This window comes from Cupressus sempervirens, chromosome 5 (assembly GCF_028749045.1).
Source record: "Cupressus sempervirens isolate cs-2001-9-10 chromosome 5, ASM2874904v1, whole genome shotgun sequence".
NCBI lineage: Eukaryota > Viridiplantae > Streptophyta > Pinopsida > Cupressales > Cupressaceae > Cupressus > Cupressus sempervirens.
The window spans coordinates 921183462-921205289 of record NC_143122.1 but is presented as its reverse complement, the minus strand read 5'-3'; the positions used below and the strand labels follow the sequence as shown (position 1 = coordinate 921205289).

Genomic DNA, 21828 nt, shown 5'->3' with positions numbered 1-21828 from the left:
TCATTGATGGTGATTGGCATGTCTTTAAAGTTTCTCTTTACAAACACAAAGGTTGAACTCTGTGCACGATGTCTTATGATCATGTTATTCATGAAATATCTAAATCTAGGATGTTTTCCAAAATGATGATCCCTATATCGCACAAGATGCTTTAAAAATTCATGATGATATACATGTCGCAACCATGGTTCTAACCAATCACAGGTACCATTAGGAAATAGTGTTGGGAATGCCATATCCAATAATCCTAATGTGACATACTCATTAATAGGTGACACACCAATACTTGGTCAATCTATCAGTGATGCTGGGTTTGCATCAGGATTATTAACCCATGCACGGATAAGTTCCATTTCCTTTTGTGCATTAGGAGGTCTTGAAGCCATTGATGTTGTGTGCTCAATTACATTCCCTTCATCTGTCTCCATAACTAGACCCAGAAAAACAATTTCATTTGCATCTGTATCAAACTCCATATTCACCATCTTTAATTTATGAAAAACATTTTCATCTCTATTTTTGGGCAGATCATTAAGAGCATTTTCATTAATTTGAACATCAGAGTAAAATTTGTCATGCTCTACTTTGTATTTGAGTGCTTTGTATACATGATCTCTATTAACAGTAAAGTTATATTATGTCCCACGTTGATCTGTCCTTCGAACAATAATAATTGGCAACTTATCTATTGTATGTGGCAATATGTTTGAAACATGATCTATGTTTTGTGGAAAACTTATTGTGTGTCCTTTGTACTTAAATTGGCCACCAATTGCATGCGTTACTTGCAATATGGGACTGACACGTGCAATTAACATTTCCTCAACTTGTGTCAAGTTTGCAAGCTCCTCTGGTTGAGGTCCTGGGTCCATATTATTTGAAGCTGAGAATATGTTATTTCCTCTCTCTTGTCGACATCTATTACACACTGGACCTTTAGAGGTGTGTGACACTTTCATTCCTAGATAGCATTCTTGACAAATATAACACATGTTTGGCATTCTTAAGCTATCCAATTTTTGGCAAAACTGCATTTGGAATCTATAGAAATTATCACCAAGATTTCCATTTGGGTTTTGTGCATTTTCTACATTACCTTGTCTAGCTAAATTTATCCCAACTTGAGTTGTATGGTGGGGTGTTTCAGGAACACATTCAGTTGTCCTTGATACTTCATTTTGAAGATCCAATTGCATATTTGTAGCCAAGGGTTGATTATACCTCTCATTGAGTTGTAAATCCACTTGATGTCTTCCTTGTATCTCAGAATGTGATACTCCATCGAATTTTCTTTGACAAAAACTTCTGTTACTATTTTGTTGATCTCTATTTTCAGATTCTAATTCTTGTACTGATAGTTGTGCCCTTCAACTAGCATAATTTTGTCTTTGCAGTTCATTACTCCTCCTTCTTTCATCTTGTCTTTGATCTTCTGTCATTTGTTCTCTCCGACGTCTTCGATATTCCCTTTGATATTCTCTCTAATATGCCCTCTATTGCTCTATTTGATATTGTCTCCTTTCATCATCAGATTGAAAATTTGGTGCTGATAGACTCATAGCTATAAAGTTAATAAAATCTTCAATTAATGAGAAATATCTTGAAATTTATGTTGACAACAAACATCACAGATAAAAAATATGGTGATATTTAATTCATTACCAAATATTGAAGAATTGTAAAAGTAATATAAGAAAGATATTTTCTCCATAGCAGAAATGTATACATAAATATATAAAATACTAAACTCCCATTTATATAGAAACATATATTTAATTTATCTAAGAATCGATACCCTTTAAAGACGAAGTATATAGAAACAAAATTTCCTTAAACATTGTAACTCCAAAATATTAGACTGGTTCACTATTTCAAAAGAGCAAGAATTTATTGCAATGGTGTAGAAACACTTGGAGTTCTTAAATGATGAAATGAAAATTTTCTCCATAAAAGAACTACATACATAGATATATGAAATACTAAAAACCCTTTTATCTAGATACATATCTTCAATTTTCATAAGAATCCATACCCATTAAACATGGATTGTATAGAAAAAAAAATTCCTTAAAATTATTAATGCAAAAATAGTAGAGTGGTTTACTATTTCATCAGAACAACGTCAAATCAAACAATCAGATGAACGTCAAATTTTTTTAAAATACTGAAATGTTTACATTGATGAATGCTCTCACTGTAGAAAGCCTCTCGGCTTAGTAATTAATTTCATTTAAAAATAAAACTTAGCTAATAAAGAAATATTTAAAACTAAATTAAAAGAATCTCATATATGAGAGTTGTTGATGAGGAGATCATTTTTTATTGTAATTTTTGGAAAAGTCGGAAGACCACCTGCATGGCTGTAAAACAAGTCATCAATCGGCTTTGATAATTGTGCTTTGATAACCATCTATGTCTTTTGCAGTCGAAGTATAGTGTATTTATACATGCTCAGACCATTCACGTGATGGGCATGTAAAAGGAAACTGGGCCCTCGTAGCCAATGTCAAGTTGTAAGAAGAGAAATCATAAAAAAATAGAGACAACAGATTCTTCTCCGCATTCTGTGGGCCAGCAATATCTCTGATGGCAACAGCTACCCAGCCAGATATTTCGACTGGCTGTGTATGCCATGTCGTTTATCTCCATCAACTCTTCCTTCCGTTTTCCCTCTCCCCTACCGTCAGCCATCTCCTCTATCATTCCTACTTCAATGCTATGTATGGTGGGTACGGTGGTTTGTGTCATCTTTGCTTGTAGTATGGGACATCAATGTAAGTCTAAAATATCATTTTATATTTGTTTTGTCAAAGTAATTTGTTTTTATGGAAGTAGTTTATTTTGTTTGAAATAATAAAGTAGTATACTATTTTGTGGATTTATTTTAATAGTAATATTTATTAATTATCTTACTTAGTTACTAATAAATATATTATATATTCAATATACATTCAAAATGTATAGTATATAATATATTAAATTTTATAAAATAAGTCAGATTTTATTATTATTATTATCATGATTATTAACAATATTATCCAATCTATTTCTTATCTACTTTCTAATAAGTGACTTTAAAATAATCAAAATAATTATGTCAATATATCAAAAATAAACTTAATACAAATGAAGATAATGAATTAGAAGATTAATCGAAAATATAATTTTAGCTCTGCTTGCCAAATGCTGAAAGAAAAGTTTTTTATTAATTATTCAGGCTTGAATCGAGGATAGAGGGATAAAAGAAGACACCCTAGGAATTCATACGCTATCGAAGTAGCAAAGCACGGATGTTCTCCAATGAACCGAGGCAAAACTCATAACTAAAAATATGGAAAGACAAATGCAAGGTTCGATGTCCCTATGACCAATAGATTTGAGGTACTGGAAAAATCAGTAGATGAATCTATCAACTTTCATCAGGAAGGAGGGCTTCAGAAAGTTAAAACCAATGTGAAAGCTTCTTCTAGTTATGAAGACCATTTTGGAGTTCGCCCCCAAATGCCAATCTTTACGGTAGATCAGCTTGACAACCAGATCAGGGTTTTCAACATGACTAAGTATGTGCATCAAAAATCATTCATAACCGAGCCCCTCCCGAGGAATGCCTCATTTCCTCCAAGCCTTTGAAATGTCAAATTAGATTTTAAACCAATTTCCCCTCCTACATACATACCTCCTCACAAATGGCATATCCATGACTCCCATTCTCCTATCCCTAATAATTCTCCCAGAACACTGCGGTCTTACCCCCATGATAACCCGATTCACATCACCATTGATGACATCAAAAATTCTTGGCTTGAATGTCAATTGAAAGGGATCTTTACAATTTGGACTGGTCCTTCCAAAGATATCCATCCTCTAATGGAATGGCTATCGGGTAACCGCCAGGACCAGGTAAGTATTTTCCACCATTATGAAAACACATTGTTTTTAAAGTGTGAAGAAGAATCGGTTAAAAATGAATTTATTTCTATCTTTGAATGTTTTTTAAAGGCTACTGTGTCAAATTCATAGAATGGTTTCCTAATTTTCATATAGATAGGGTGGATTGCATGATCCAATTATGGTTCTCCATGTTGTCTCTTCCTTCGGAGCTATGTGATATTGATATCATTTATGAGATAGGCTCTACAATAGGAAAAGTTATTGCTATTAACACTTCTTTTTTTAGCTATAGCAGTGTTAAAATTCTCATTAATCTAAATAGTAATCACCCTTTAGAGTTTTAAAATAAAATTATTACCACAAAGCTTCTTATACTATAATCTTTCAAGCTTATAAAGGGAAGATTATTGATATCTTGAAATTTTATATTACACATAATATCAGACCTGAGGTCCTTCCCCTTACCTCGAACTTCAGGAACAAATTTCCAAGGCTGAGTTCTAAGATAGTCAAAATGATCAAAACTCCAGGAAAACAGATCCAATATCCAAAAATCCAGATCGGTCAAGTTTCTCAGACAAGACAAAGGGCTTCATTGAAAAGCATCATTTCAGACAAGATAGAAGGCTCACCATTAGCCTCAAAAGTAGAATTAATAAAAGATACAAGAGTAATGAAGACTGGTGTCTCCCCAAAAAATAACAAGGAATTTAAGGGAACAGAAAATTGCAAGAATAAACATAAGATTAATAAAAGTAGATTTGATGGTATAAAGACAAAGCTCCCAAAAGGCAGAAGAAATTGTACCAGTAAAATGGAAGAGCCAACTTGTAAACAGCACAAGGAATCTAAGGGAATAAAAATGCAAGTAAAAAAAGATTGTCAACTAAGAGGGATCCATGGCCCTCTACAAATAGATTATCTAGAAGATATCCAAGAACATCAAGTAGTAGAGCTAGAAAACTGCATGTTATTCACTTCATGCAGGGATAGCAGTGTTCAAGAATCTCAAAAGGATGAAAGCTCCCCAAAACCTAATCATCCTAGGTTAGATGAAAGAATGCCAGAGAAAGACATGGGAAAAACAAATTTTTGGCAAACTCCAGTAGATACCTGCTACTCTCCATTTACCCCTAACAATAGAATTCATTATCAAGTCAAAGACAGTGACGCAGCAGCTAAGATAACAATCAATGAGTTTTAGGAATTTCTGAATAAGGAGATCTTCTTAGATTCATCATACACTATACTTGACATGTGAGAGGTAGAAAGGGAAAAGATTGATCAGCTCACTGATGAATTAGTCCAAGCTTTGAGCCCTGAAGATTGTGACAATACTTCAGCAACTCAGAAGAACTTATTTAGAGAATTATTCAGTTAGGAGGGGAGAACTACACTCATGAAGATCTTAGAAGAGATATAATAAACATTCAAATGGAAGATCTAGTAATAGATTCTACCAGTCAAATGGGTCTAGCTAAAAAAATTCTATCAAAAGTTGAGCTAAAAGATCAGGAATAGTCCATAATAGAAAAAAAGGATATATTACAGACAGCGAAAGTAAACCTGGATCAGCTAGGTATCTACATGTCTCAAGAAGGACCTAAATCTCCAAATTGCAGCAAAGTAAAGGGTAAAAGAGGCAAGAAATCTTTAAAGATTCTTAGAGAAGCAGAGGGTCTGAGCAAGGAATAGTAGAAGATAGACCAAATTTTCCACAATGAGAAGGGGAAGTGCCTTCCCAATCAGGTATGAATATCACTACTTGGAATGCTAGGGGTCTCAACGCCCCTAGCAAAAAAAGGTTATTAAAAAATAACCTAAATTTTTTTAACTCTGATATTGTTCTAATTCAAGAATCTAAATTAAATTCTATAGAAATAGATAAGTTAAGCAGTGTGAGGCCTCGCCCCGACCCTTCGTAGCCTTAGTTGTTACTCTATCATTTTGATACTCACGACTCGAGATGTCGAGACATTATCTAATACTTCAAACATATTATATTATTTCATGTTATGTGATGTTACTTTTAGATATATTGATGTTTTCCATTTAATGTTTTATGTATATGTATGTTGATGAAATCGGTAAATGTTCGATTGATACTTTGATTTAAGAGATTTTTTTTAATGGTTAAGAATTAAGTAGGATGAAAGAAACCCTGATTGATGTATGTTTCAATTTACGTGAATTTCTGATATGTATATATGTACATGTGATTTTCGGGACTACTGATGTGTGCAATGAGTGTGCAGATATTTTAGTCGAGGAAACTGACGGAGGAACAGAACTAATCTCTATGTGCTAATTTTGGAAACCTTGTTGTTCATAATTCATGTATTGTACTGTGAGATGTATGTATGTATCTTTTTGTGTTCAATGAATGTTAGTTTTCATAACTATGTTCTGTTAGTGTTGCTTGACACTCATAAATTGTTTATGTTCTTCAGTGTGCTGATTAGGGTTAGTTGTGTAACCTTTGGACCCAAGTTGGTTTAAGTTGGTGTCAGTTTTCTAATTGGTTCTTAATCGAGGTTAGTCATCCCTAATTTAGATTAGTGCTTAATTTGCTTTGTTAGAGTTGTTAGTTGGTCCTAATTATTTCCTAGATTTTTTTTTGCTCTAAACATTTTTCCTAAGGCTTAAAACATGAAATAATTATACCCAAGGGGTATGGGTATGGGTTGGGGGTCTTTTCCAACCCCTAAGCCCCTTTTGTTGACTTTGGAGATCACTCAAAAAGTCTCATTTTACCTTTGTGCAAAAATTGCAAGTGGCTATCTTGAGTTACCTCACCTCACCTCCACTTAGTGTTTAACCATGGTGTGGGTTGACTTAGGAGCTTCTAGATTTGTAGGTGGGTGGGTGTAGTTATTGATCCTTTTGGGTGGTTGAGTTTGAGGCTTATTTAGAGGCCTTTTTTGGACTAGTGGAGGTTGTTACCCAATCTCTACATTTAGAGAGGAGTTCTTGAAGATTGAAGCAAGGAAAGGGAAGCTCTACTCAAACTTGTTCATTTCCATTACCTCTTTGTGAAGGTTGGAATTCTCATCTCCCTTGTTCAGATTTCATTCTTGTTTCATGCTTATGCTACCTTGTTGTTGTTTCAATGTTTGTATGTTTGTGGGTATGTTGGGAAGTTTTGAAAACCATGTTATTTTTGGATGATTTCCTTTCATGTTTATGTTTGCAATTTTGAAATTTTTCTTGCATGGGTGTTTGGTAATACTCACCCTTGGAGAGGGCAGAAGTGACCAATTTTGGGAATGGTCTATTTAGTCGGACTCCAACCAGTGTAGAGTCTCTTCTCAAGATGAGAAGAGGGAGAAAGGGTAGGGTGTTATGGTCCCCTACCTATCAGCACAAACCTTGTATGATTATGGTATGTTGAAATGGAAGAATGGAAGTTCTTTGTATATAGCCCTGATTGAGCATCTATTTGGTGTTGTGCTTGACTTCTCCTAGTTGGAAGAATCCATCTTTCCCTAGTTTTGATTCATTGTGAATCCTATTGTGTAAACCATGTATGATTATGCATGTTTGATTGTCTCTTGGTTATGTTTGGTTGTCACTTGATCAGATATTTTTTTCCTCCATGGTTCTAGAGATGTGTTGCAGAAAACATTATAAATCCCTTGATGAGGGTCATGAAGAAAATTCAATTAAATAGTTGAAATGTTTAAAGTTAATAAATTTGATATACATATATTCAGTTTTAACTCTAGTTAAATTGTTTTTCCTTAAAGTGACTTTTTAATATCGGTTATTTTGTAAATCGATAATTGTCTAAGAGTTTTATAGTTGATTTTGATTATATACTTTCAATGAATCTAAACTCGAATACATTTACATTGTCATTTAAATAATTGTTTCTTATTGTTGAAAGTTAATGTAAGAACATAAGTTTATCGATATCAATCTTATAACAAAAGTTTCAAATCTTAATAATGTAATCATCCTCATGTTTATAATCTTAAGACGTAATGTAGAGAACCTGTACTAAAACTATTATCAATCTTTTCATCTTAGAGCATGTGTAATTATTAATTATTATTCAAAAAAATGTTGTGTGTGTTTTTGCCCTCGTAGTTTGGGCATGACAAGTAGGATGCTTGGAGTATGGCGGTCCATGTTTCAGGAATCTTCAGGGGCATCATTGGGGGTTAGGAATCCTCTAGGACCCAAGAAAGGTTAGTTTCAGTATCCTTAATAGTTCTAATAATTGGATTAGCGGTAAGGTTCAAAGCTTAAAATCAAACCTCAATTTCATTATCATTAATGTGTATGGTCTAGTTAGTAATACTAATAAAAAACTAATTTGGGAAGAATTAGGTCAATTCTTGAATAGTCAAAATAATGAATTTTTTCTATTAGGAGGAGACTTTAATACCATCCTTAACCTCAATGAAAAAGTCGGTGGTATTCAGGTGCTATCGCAAGTATCTAAAATATTTAAAGAGTGGTGTGCCATTCATAATCTAATTGACATTCTCACCAATAATGGCATTTATACATGGAACAATAGAAGAAAGGAGTTTGCTTACATAGCAGAGAAACTTGATAGATTTATGATTAAAGGGGAACTAGATTCCAACAATCTTAACATTCAGTCTTCTATTTTACCCATAGCTGGATCAGATCCTTTCCCGGGTAGATTTGAATTCATAGAGCCCCTTAAACCAACCGGAAACCCATTCAAATGTGAGAAAATGTGGTTCCTAGATCTAAATTTTCTCAGTAATGTAAGATCCTGGTGGGACCAAGAGAGCTTCGCAGGGTCTAAAATGTTTGTCTTCGTCAACAAATTAAAAATTCTTAAGGATCATATCCTTAGGTGGAATAAAGAACAGTTTAACAACATTTTCAGAGAAAAATTGGATATAGAAAACCAACTTAAAGATCTTAATTCAGAAGTGATTAGGAAAGGTATGGATAATAAGAGCTATCTCCTCGAAAAAGAATTGTTAGCCAAACAAGAAGATATTCTATCTAAAGAAGAGATATTTTGGAGGCAGAAATCGAGAGAAAGATAATTGGCAGAAGGTGACCATAATACTAAATTCTTTCATAACTCCACCATATACAACAGAGCAAAGAACAGAATCACGAGTGTCAAAAATCAACAAGGAATCTCAACTGAAAAACAAGGAGAAATCGCAGACACCTTTGTTAATCATTTCAAAAACTTATTAAATAATCATAAAGGTTCAAATTACACAGCGCAAACGAGTCTTCTGAAAGTCATTCCTAAAGTTTTGGATCGCCAGGATAACATTAATCTGATCAAACCTATTACCTTAGAAGAAGTTAAGAGTGTGGTTTTCAACATGAATCCAAATAAATCTACGGGTCCTGATGGATTCGAGGCATTCTTTTTCCAAAAGTGCTGGGATATCATAGGTGTTGACCTTTGGAAAGCAATCAAAGCATCCAAAAATGGAGGCTCTCTCCTTGCTGAAATTAATTACTCCTTCATTGCATTGATCCCTAAGAAGTCTGATCCTGATTCTCTAGGAGATTATAGACCAAATTCTTTATGCAACATAGTCTATAAAATCTTCTCCAAGATTATAGTGAATAGACTCAAAACGATCCTCCCTAAGATTATTTCGGAGGAACAAACAGGTTTCATGCTGGGTAGATCCATTCTAGATGGTATCATCACCATTCAAGAAAACTATTCACTCTGCAAGGCTCAATAAGGAAGCTTGTATGCTCATGAAACTAGATATTCAGAAAGCATACGCTATGGTAGACTAGAGGTTCCTATGTAAAATGTTAGAAGATTTTGGGTTCTCACACCAATGGATTAATCTAATCTTCAAATTTATTTCAACCCCTAAAATTTTGGTGCTCATTAACAAAACTCCAGAAGGTTTTTTTGATATATCTAGAGGAATTAGACAAGGGGACCCTCTATCCCCCTCACTGTTCATTATTATGGCAAAAGCATTTGGAAGAGCAGTTTAGGATGCATACAACAAACAATGGATCTCAGGCATCACAGTTTCCAAAAATTTACCTAATATAACTCACCAATAGTTTGTTGATGACACTATTCTACCTGGGAAAAGTACAATTGCAGAAGCTCAATCTCTTAAAAGCATTACTAACCTATATATGGAAGCCTTAGGATAGAAGGTCAACAATCACAAATCTGAAATTTTCTTTATAAACACCAAGATAGAAATTGAGGAACAAATTTGTAGGATCATGGGTTTTAAGAAAGGAACCTTCCCCTGCAAATATCTTGGTATAGCCTTAAAGAAAGGAACTAAGTCGGGTAAGGTTTGGGATGATACTCTAGGGAAATTAGATTCCAAGTTAGGTTTGTGGAAGGACAGATGGCTAACTAAGGCAGGAAAATGTACTAAGATTAGTGTAGTACTATCAACCATTCCTACCTACCCACTTTCTTGCCTCCCTCTTTCTAAGCAGAATCTTAAGAAATTTGAAACTAAGATGAGAAATTTTCTATGGAATGATAGGGATGGAGATAATAAGTGGGTTCTCATCAAGTGGAAGCATATCTGTAAACCTAAAGAATTAGGGGGATTAGGGGTCAAAAACCTTCAATGGCAAAATGAAGCTTTAGGAGCGAAACTTATTTGGCATCTCTACAATGAATATAATTGTAAATGGGGTAAGATACTCTATAATAAATATCTCATCGCAGAGGATTAGCTTTCAATTTTCAGAGTTATTTCTCCTCCCAAAGAATCAGAATGTTGGAACTTCATGATAAAATGCCATAGTCTAATTTGTAAATTTCTAACTTGGGATGTAGGCTCGGGTGATGAAGCCCTATTTTGGGAGGATTCCTGGGAAGGTAAACCACCTCTCTCTCTCCATCTTAATAACCCGACCCTCAAAAACAAATTAACAACCCTTTGGGGCAATAAAGTTAAAGATTACAAGATTTTTTCTGATTTAGAAGGTTCACCAAAATGGTCTTGGAAATCGCTCAAAGGACTAGGTTTTGAAAAAGAAATAACTAAAAGCTTTGATAAGCTATTGGAAGGTAGAAAAATTAAACAAACTAACAGAGAGGATACTCTAATTTGGGTTGCTTCCAATGATGGGCAATACACTGTCAGCAATGGTTATAGGGCTATTGTCAAAGCTCAACAAATAGAGTTTGTGGATATCCCATCACAACTATGTTGGGATTCCTCTTGTCTCCCAAAAGCTGGCTTCTTTCTTTGGCTAGCTATTCAAAAGAGGATCCTAACTATGGATAGACTATACATTCTTGGTTTTCAAGGTCCCTCCAGGTGTACCCTTTTCCATTGCAATATTGAAAATACTGATCATCTTTTGTTTAACTGTTCCTACTCTCAAAGTTGTTGGGAATGGCTCAGGTGGATGTTGGGCTGGTCTACACCTTTTCCAAATTCATTGGTCGATCTGCTCTTTGGCTAGCCTATGTAAATAGTAAAGGGTGTCTATAGCAAGCTATGGAACATCTTCCCTTCTATCATTATTTGGGAAATTTGGAAGGAAAGGAATCAACGCATTTTCTAGAGCTTGGAACTCAAACCGGCAGAGCTCATGGTCAAAATTGAAGCTAGTATTGTAGAATTGGTCAACTCACACTTAAGTAAATCAAGGTTAGAGGAAGGTTCTTTTTCAAATTGGGATGGCCTTATGAGGAAGTGCTGGTCTAACCTAATTAACCCCCCTCTTATCTATATGAAGAAAAGTATAGAGGCTAGGAAAATATGCAAATGGGAGCCGCGGCCAATTGGATGGGTCAAACTGAATTTTGATGGAGCTACGTGCGGTAACCCAAGTATAGCAGGTATTAGTTGTATTATAAACAATGAGGTAGGATCTTGGATAGCTAAAAAAATAATTTCTATCCAACCCACCTCTAATAACATAGCAGAACAAGAGGCTCTTCATCAAGGGATTAAGTTATGCCTTAAGCTTAATTTATCCAAAGTTATCATTGAAGGCGACTCTCAAATCATCTTAAATGCTGTTAGAAAAAGATCCACCCCCAAATGGGTCCTTAATTGTCATTTAGAAGAAATTCTCTCCCTATTGGATAATTTGGAAGAGTATAGGATGTGTCACATATACAACGAAGGTAATTCACTAGTGGATCAGCTAGAAAATTTAGGAGCAGATGGAGTCAACTCTCTCCTCGTTAATAAGAATACTCTAATTCACAGTAATATTTGACTAACTTGAGTGTATCTTTTTAGTCTGTATAGTTTAATAATTTTTTCCAGTAGGATAAATTTTTCTTCTTCTTTAGTGACATCACTAAAGAAGGAGTTCAGTCATCTTCATCTTATAATTATAATTTCTCAGTAGATCTTTCCGAGGTATCCCGAGTGTGTGAAGTATATAGTCTGTATGATTTAGGTACCCTTCTCATCATTATTGTGTAAACCACGGTTTGTAGGTAGATTGAAATCTCATTTAATGATTCCCCTATTAGGTGATATTCTATGCCTTAAGTACTTAGCATAGACTAGCTTTGGAAATTTCATTTAGGTATTTTTTGAGATTGTATCTCTCATGATTGTGTCTAGAAATTTCCCCTCGTTATCTATAGGAGAGCTTGTCTAAGATATCCATCCCCAATTTCCTAGTTTAAACATGGAATCCAACATTTACCTATTCCATGCCTCTAAAAGTCAAACTATGGCATTTTGTGCATTGGTGAAACCACAAAGGTGGAAGCATATTTTATATCCAGTGGATAACATGATGTGTTTTGTTATCTACAAAGCTCTGGAAGAGGGAGTGTTTGATTACCAATATACCTGGAGGACCAATAGTGACATCATCAGGTCCTTTATCAGATGTTTGGTAAGAGCTAAAGTAGTGGCGAATGACATTGTTAGGTTCTGTCGTGATCTATTTCTCCCGTCATCGAGAAAGGGTTTGGAAAAAGCCGTGTTTAGCATCGATGAAAAATGGAGGATTCCCCTCCTGAAAGGTATATGAGTCTTCCTTTAGGGCATCCGGACTTAATCACCACTCCTCGCCGTCAATCCCTGACCATCCGGGATAACCTAGCCTTCTATAGAGAATGGCCCAAAATGGAGGCCAGTCTGCATTTTCTCCTTCATTGGCAAGGGATTATTATAGAAGAAAAAAAAGAATGGCTCCTCAACTATCTTTACAACTTCAACGCCTACATCAAGCTGGGGGTGTCTTTCAACAATCTGGATGATCTGGTATTCAGTACTCCAAATGCAAAGAAATCAAGCAGGGTGAAACACGACTATGAATTTCCTCCCAATTTCCAAGTGGAGCATCCAAACGACATGGTGGATGTGATTAATGTTTTTTGGAAGGAAGGAAAGGGCCCGACTAGTTAGATACTAGTTTTTCTGGTTAGATTTAGCCCTATAGAGATCTTTAGTGTGTATAATGGTAGCGATTTTGTTATTACGCTTAATATAGCTAAGATGCTTGTCCTTCGGGTTTAAGCATAAATGTATGGTCTATAAATCGGTGTGATATATATAAATGTTGGGTGTATAAATTTGTGATAAGAACTCTACTACAAATTGGTGTGATAATACATAATGAAATATATTATATAAGGATATTTGGATTAGGTTTTGTGTATTTCTTGATCTTGGATGCTTTTAGGATCCTATCTAAATTGAGATGGATTCAATTCCTTACTTCGGATTAGGCTTGCGATACATGTTGATACTGGGCAGTGCAAGGCCCAATTTGCTCTGTTTTAATTTTGTTAGTAGCTTTCTCAGCTGTATATGCGATATCTCTAAGGTCCAAATAAATCTTATGAAATTTGTAGACATTAAACACTCCGAGTTTTAATAAATGCTTAGTATCCGCTTTAGATAAAGTTGTAGTTTGTGGTAATTCTCATGAGCATATCATTAATTAGATGGTGATTTCAATTTAGAAATTCTATAGATCTGGTACTTAGTAATCAACTAGCTTTCACGAAGTTGCTTATCGACTTTCATCCTTAGGAAATTTTTTGAGTTTATGCATATTGGATGAAGTATCATTGTTTGGGATTCTATGTAATTCAGAATAAAGTAGTAGATCTTCAATGAGGATTAGACTCTGTTTCCCAAATTAAGACTAATTATTTAAAGTCGATCAGATTTTCTCGACTGATCCGTTTGATAGCCCCCATTTTCATCCCTTTGGTCGCTGATTCTATCTCCATTAATGAAGCATGTAGCCTCTTGATATGGGTTCTTTAAATCTATAGATCTTTTAGTAAGCCTCCTCTATCAGTTATAGCTGGGTGATCTCATAAAAGAGGCTCATCTTCACTATATTTGGTTAAGTCATGATTTTTAATTGTGGGTTAAGTAATGATTTTTAGAAGTGCAATCATGGCTCGGGACTCCATTTTTTAATCTTTTATTTATGATGTGGTATTTTGTCTCATATTGTTGGTTATTATGAATACAATCAGATTATAGCATAGTGGTAATCTAGCAGAGTTGCCCGCTATTCCCTCTCTAGTAGATTAGCTCGCTGTCCATTTTTTGTCTCTTTTCTTTCCTTCTTTAAACTTCTTTATTAGTTAGGATAGTGTTTTATGTTAGCTCTTTATCTTGATGGGTATCTATGTGTCTTGCTCTCTTTCTCATAAGCTACTAACCCTTTTTTTGAGTGTCTAGCATAAAAAATGGTTGGATGCAGGAAGAAAGAATTGAGAGATTATAACCTATCCCTTGTTCGCTATCCTAGCATCACTTAGTAGAGACTATCAATTTTTTTAAGTTGTAATTATCAGGGGTATCCCCCAGTTATATGTAAAAATTAGATAAATAATTTCACTAGGGTATGCCCCTTTTAAATTTGTAATAATATAGGAACTTTTGTCCCAGGTAAGACTGGAGGTTTTCTTCTCCATTCTTTCCTACTAGTGCCCACTTGAATAGATATATGTTCTGTAATTTCTTTTAAATTAATAATATAGATCAAGGCCTTGGCCGTTTACTGATCAAAAAACAAAAAACAAAAAAAAAAACTTAATACAAATGATTAATTAAAAGAAAAATTAAAATAATTCTCCATTAAAATTGTTAAATATATAATTTAAAAAGTAAATATTTTTACGAAAAAACTTACTATTTTATATATATCTATATGTATTTATAAAATTCTAATATAAAATCTTAAAACTCTTTAATTATATATTAAATATATTGTCATAAAATTATAAGATAAATATAAATTTTAATATTAGAAGAATAATATATGTTTAATTTTTGATAAATTGATCATATTATCTTTATAATCTAGCAAATAAGAAATTCAAAATAAATCATTTAAAACAATAAAAACACATTAACATAAGTGAAGATAATGTATTGAATGAAATATATTTAAAACTTAAATGTTATTATTTTTAATTTCACTAGTTTATTATGCCATCTTTTTTTAATTGAAGCTTTTTAGGAGAAAATAAGTATTATAATACCTAGTTTTATTAAAATAAGAAAAATTAATGACTACTTCATTATAATCTTTTGAATTCTTAAATAATCATAATAAAATAAATCAATAAATGCAATTTCAATAATAAATCAATTAATTTCTTATAATAATTAAATATAAATATATATCTTCTATTGCGTTCCAATGGAGATAATTTAATAGAAGATATATAATAGTGTTATAATTTTATAGTTTTTTAAATAGAAGATATATATTTATATTTAATTGTTATAAGAAATTAATTTAGTTTTACAATTTTTTAAATTTCTTTAAATGTATAAGTATTTACTTTTTGAAAATAATGTACTAAGAATATATTTAATTTGTTAAACTTGTTTAAATGTATAAGTATTTATTTTTTGAAAATAATGTAATGAGAATATATTTAATTTGTTAAATTTGTTTAAATGTATAAGTATTTAATTTAATAGAAGATATATAACGGTGTTATAATTTTATAATTTTTTTAATAGAAGATATATATTTATATTTAATTGTTATAAGAAATTAATTTAGTTTTTCAATTTTTAGAATTTGTTTAAATGTATAAGTATTTATTTTTTGAAAATAATGTAATGAGAATATATTTAATTTGATCAATTTATTTTGTTATTTTAATAAAGTTATTTACATTTTATTATCATAATCATTTTTAAAGTAACGTTAAAAGTAATATTTTAAAAAGGTTATTGAAATTGCATTTATTGATTTATTTTATATGATTATTTAAGAATTCAAAAGATTATAATGAAGTAGTCATTAATTTTTCTTATTTTAATAAAACTAGGTATTATAATACTTATTTTCTCCTAAAAACCTCAATTAAAAAAAGATGGCATGATAAACTAGCGAAATTAAAAATAATAACATTTAACTTTTAAATATATTTCATTCAATACATTATTTTCACTTATGTTAATGTGTTTTTATTGTTTTAAATGATTTATTTTAAATTTCTTATTTGCTAGATTATAAAAATAATATGATCAATTTATAAAAAATTAAACATATATTATTTTTCTAATATTAAAATTTATATTTATCTTATAGTTTTATGACAATATATTTAATATATAATTAAAGAGTTTTAAGATTTTATATTAGAATTTTATAAATACATATAGATATATATAAAATAATAAGTTATTTTTGTAAAATTATTTATTTTTTAAATTATATATTTAACAATTTTAATGGAGAATTCTTTTAATTTTTCTTTTACTTAATCATTTGTATTAAGTTTATTTTTGATATATTTACATAATTATTTTGATTATTTTAAAGTCACTTATTAGAAAGTAGATAAGAAATAGATTAGATAATATTGTTGATAATCATGATAATAATAATAATAATATCTAACTTATTTTATAAAATTTAATATACTATATATTGTACATTTTATGTGTATATTGAATATATAATATATTTATTAGTAACTAAGTAAGATAATTAATAAATATTTCTATTAAAATAAATCTACAAAACAGTATACTACTTTATTATTTCAAACAAAATAAACTACTTCCATAAAAACAAGTTACTTTGACAAAACAACTATAAAACGTTATTTTAAACTTACATTGACGTCCCTGCAGGCAAAGCTGACACAAACCACCATACCCATCATACACAGCTTTAAAGCAAGAATGTCACAGGAGATGGCTGACGGTACGGGAGAGGTCAAACGGAAGAAAGACCTGACGGAGATAAACAGCATGGCATACCCAGCCAGTCGAAATAACTGGCTGGGTAGCCGTTGCCTATCTCTGACGGTCTCTTACATATCCACCTACTTTGAATTGTGGGATGATCATCTTTATAAAATAAAAGAGGCTTCGACACCAGTCCGGCGCCTGAACAAATAGTAGACGATGACGATGACGTATGCACAGCCGAACTGAATGATATAGATGTACCTGGAATTCTCCATGACTCATTGCCACGAGAACCGGGATAGTCATAGACAGCATCCGGCAAATTCAGCTGAACATCTGGCAACTGAGCTTCAAATTTCAATATCTTTACAACATCTCTCACTTTCAGCCTCGCTTTTGGATCAGGATGAGAACACAGCAATCCCAACAGCAGGAGCCGCTCCATTTCATCGTCTTTAAAATTCCCGTCCAAAATTTGATCTACACAATCAAAAAGTCTTCCTTGGCCATACAAATCCCAAACCCACTCAACGAGCCTCTCTCCATCCAAGCTACTCCGATCCACTGGTCGCCTGCCACAGGCAATTTCTAAACTCAGAGCTCCAAAGCTGAACACATCAGATTCTGTACTGGCCTTTCCCGTGTAAACACGCTCCGGTGCCAGGTATCCAAATGTCCCCGCCACGACGGTCGTATGGGCTGGGTGATCGCGTCCCACCAGTCTAGCCAGCCCAAAATCCCCAAGCTTTGCGTTGAAACCAGAATCCAACATAACATTACTGGACTTCACGTCTCTGTGCACAACACGCTGCTCACAATCTTCGTGAAGATAAACAAGAGCAGAGACTATATCACACGCAATCATATACCTTCGATCCCAATCCATGGCACCCTTTTTCTTACCGAATAAATAGCTGTCCAGGCTCCCATTTGGCAGGTATTCGTAAACAAGGAGCAACTCGCCCTTCTGATGGCACCACCCTAAGAGCTGCACAAGGTTACGGTGTCTGATTTTACTGATTATGGTAACCTCTGAAACATACTCCTTCCTCCCTTGTTTCGAGTCTTGAGATATTCTCTTCACAGGCACGACCTCATTGGTTGAAGACAAAATGCCTCGATACACGCTTCCGAAGCCTCCTTGACCGAGCTTTTCATCGTCGCTGAAGTCTCTGGTGGCAGCGCTGAGCTCAGCATAGGAAAACTTGCGGGGGCCTTGAGCAAACCATTCGTCCAGCTCCACATCGCTTTCTCCTGCATCCCCCGGCCCGCTGGACTTTCTTCCTCTTCGATGCCACCACACGCCGACGAATATGAACCCGCATAGAGCGAACAAACTGGCGAAGACTGAAATCAAGACAACTTTTATAGAACTGCTATTGCCGCCTCCATTTGGAATAGTGATTTCCCAAGAGTACTGAGACGAGAAATTCCAATAGTAGATGGCGTGGGTCTCGTATGACAATCCAGTGGAAGCTGAAAACCCGACCTTGACCTTGTCCGGAACGAATTGCCTTAGGTCTATTTTATACAACAAGATTGGGGTTCCTGGTTCAGAGATATTATTGCTATTACCAGATGGATTAAGCGAAAGAAATACCTTAATCTCCTCTGCTCCGCCATCATAATCCACCCATGCATCCCAATATTGACCGTTCTTGAGACTCTCGTTGGCCGGCTGAGCACTTGCATTTGTGTACAGCGAAACGTTCACCAGGGAAGTGACTGAATTGACATTGATTCCCACATTGTTGTCATCTGGATCAAAAGGGTTGTTCTTGTAGGTGTCGAACTCCACTGCCACAATCTGATTCGATGAAGTTCCTGGTGCAGGGGCACCCAATGGACACAGGAAACTACAAGGTACACCAGGAGCTATGAAGGAGACCATGAAGGTACCAAGGGAAATCAATGCCTAATGAAGGCATATCAAGTCAATTGATGAGGAATCATGACTATTGAAGCCATTAAATGTAAGAAATATCATAAAGTCGTCAAAATGTAATGCCTAGCCAAGAAAGTGGCAAAGGGAAACCAAATAAGTAATGACTGTCATTTAAAAGTTATCAAAAATGCTTGTTTATTGTCATGTGACAGTTATATGGGAGTTTGGTCGATAAGAGTCAGTTCGAGGGTAGTTAGAGGGCAAGAGGTCTTTAAAAGGAATGCATTTTGAATGTAAGATACAGTGGTGATCGAGGAGGAAGCAGTTTGAAAGAAAGAATAAATAAAATCTCTGTCATTTCAGTATTTTTTCTGACTGTCATAATAGTGCTGTCCATTATTGTTTGATTTCAAAGTATTTACAAGTTTGTTGGCATGTAAAGTTGGTGTTTTGTAAGATTTAAGGTTGATTGAAGAATATCAATCATTTTTTAAAAGTCTCTTTAACATTGGAGTCAAATATATTGGAACAGTGCTGAATAAATTACTGTCTGTCATAAGCATGTGACAGTCGCCCTGCTATTTTGTAAACAAATGGAATAAAGCCTCTCCCACTGTCTGTCTGTCATTGTAACTTGTGGGAGAGGAGTCCAATGTATTTGATATGTATTTTTAATGTGGAATGAGTGCAGGTTTATAAAACGACAGAGAATAAACTGAAAGGAGCAGTGTGACTGGTGGACAGTACAGTGAGGGTGCATTTGAAAGGCACCATATGGTGGATAGAAGAATCTGAGGGTTGGAGTGGACAGGTAAGTGTTGGAAACGATTGAAGGTGTGTATCTTGAAGTGTCTAAACCATCAAAATGGTTTTGAATGTGTGTTAAGGGACTTTTCTAGGAAGCCCTAGGTTAGAAACCCTTAAAGGGAGGGTTTGATGAAAAAGTATCTAGAAATGCTTGGAGGTGCAAACAAATTGAGGAATCCTACTATGGTTAGATGCCTTAAGACTGTGTAAAGGTTTGGAGTGTTGGATATGAATGCGAATAGTAGTTGCTTTGGAAGTGGAGGGCTAATTAGGCCTAATTGCTTGAAGAGACAGTCATGGAAGTGTTCATCAGTCACAGGTTGGGGAATTGACATTTACAAAGTTCGAAGAACTCCATAAAGGGTACATTTACAGAGTTTGAAGAACTCCATAAAGGGTACTTGAAAAGGTGACTAAGTCATTAGGTTGTTTGGGGAGTTTTGGAGAAAAGTGCAATTTACTGTCTGGACAGGGCTAATTGGACAGTCCTAGAAAAGGCAGTTTTGAAGATTGAGATAGAGTTGATGCCTGGTAGGGGTTGGAACCTTTGTTATGATATTTGAAGATTGTTGAAGCCTTAGAAGGATCAGAGGAATCCTTGAAGACAGAAATCAAGAGTTGATTGCATGAAGGGTGAATTAGGAGTGTTCCCAAGGAGAGGGAAGTTGAAACATGGACAAGGTGAATTGATAAGTGGTTTAAAATGAATCAAGGCAGTGAACCCGTTACAGAGGAGTGTTTTGTTGATTTCCTAAAGTCAGGGACTTCCTATTGGTCCTTGAGTTGAACTCTAGTTCCTTGAGTGGATTCCAAGACGTTGTTGAATCCTCAAGTTGAACAGGGTTCCTTAAGGGGATATTGGAAGGCTCTGCATCAGTTCCATTCACTGTTTGGTTGAACAGGCCTAGCCATTGTCCCGTAGCGTTGACAGGCGGTTGAGCATCACAAGGAGCCATGAAGAAAGTGATTCCATCTCCGCCCAAAACGGTGGGATCTTTATAGATGATGAACCGAAAATGTGAAGTGAAATTTGCAAGAGCCCCAGAAGAGTTGTCCCTCATAGGAATCGGGTTAGAACCGGTGGCCCAACCAAAGCTTGATTGCAGGTTGTCACTGACTCGATTTCTTGTGAGCTGTATAGTGTTTGAATCAATATAAGAGTCTGTTGTATTGTACGTCCTAATATTATCTCCAGAAGGGAAAGCACAGTTAACGGTTCCTGCCTGTGCCACAAAAACCGAAGAAGAAATAAGAATAAACAAGAGAGGGAGAAGAGCGTTCAGAGCCATGGGTACCCCGGCATTATGTGCACTGATCAAAGATTAATTGAGAAATATTAATCTAAGAAGTTGTGATCAACTAGACCAAGTCATAGTTTATAAGCATCTGTTGCCACAGTTTATTTCGTGTAACCGGGGGAAACAGATTCGTTAGCCCACCGCGTAGACAGTTGAAAGGGTCATACAATATTGTAGAATTGCTTGTTTATTGGCGAATTTTGTAAAAATGTAAACGTCTAGCGAAACCGTGTCGGAATACACAGTTATTACATGTGTTGCGACACTGTCAATGTTATGGTCGTTTTCTGAAATATTGAAGCTTCGCAATTATGTTCCACTACCAGAACTGGTCAAAACAATTTTATTTCTGAAGTGTTTCATTCTCTCTACCTTTTCGACATTTGACCACATAATAGTTTTATTTTTCAGGGAAAAAAAATGTTAATCAAGAGTTTACAAGAAAATAGAAATATATTTCCACACAGTCATAGAAGAATAAGATCTGAAAAGGTTTCCCACAATTCGACACCCTTCGAGAACACGACTGTAGTAAAAATTAAGAGGGGACTACAATGATAGGGTTATATCATTCTAAAGTAAATTAAAAAACTTATTAACTTGATCCGGAGAGAAGGGCTCCCATTCAAGAAAAGTTCATCCTCTTAGAGGAGAATTTAAGACCATTTTGCCGAACCATCAGCAAAATATTCTATATTCGAGGTATATTCCATTCATGATTGGGAGTTCACAAATAAAGATGCAATTTGAGTAATATAGTTTCAATTTGGGGTGAAATTGGCTAGAGAACCACATGACACACAAATGTCTATATGGCATGCTAATATCATAA

General features: G+C 34.3%; 1 protein-coding gene across 1 annotated transcript; it reads right to left on the bottom strand.

Moving 5' to 3' along the window:
- Positions 1–290: 290 nt before the first annotated feature.
- LOC149558974 (L-type lectin-domain containing receptor kinase IX.1-like) lies at positions 291–20987 on the bottom strand. Its single transcript, XM_089831175.1, has 4 exons — positions 20582–20987; positions 17049–18833; positions 16931–16952; positions 291–615 (listed from the first exon to the last, which is right to left on the bottom strand). Exons 1-4 carry the CDS (start codon positions 20985–20987, stop codon positions 291–293), a joined length of 2538 nt encoding a protein of 845 aa, XP_089687301.1.
- Positions 20988–21828: the final 841 nt, after the last annotated feature.

Coding starts and splice junctions, on each gene's coding strand:
- LOC149558974 (XM_089831175.1), bottom strand. CDS start 20,987: ATGGCTCTGAACGCTCTTCTCCCTCTCTTGTTTATTCTTATTTCTTCT. Junction 16,953..17,048: donor ATGCTGTTTATCTCCGTCAG/GTCTTTCTTCCG, acceptor GGTTTGTGTCAG/CTTTGCCTGCAGGGACGTCA. Junction 616..16,930: donor TTGCCTGCAGGGACGTCAAT/GTAAGTTTAAAA, acceptor TACTGTTAATAG/AGATCATGTATACAAAGCAC.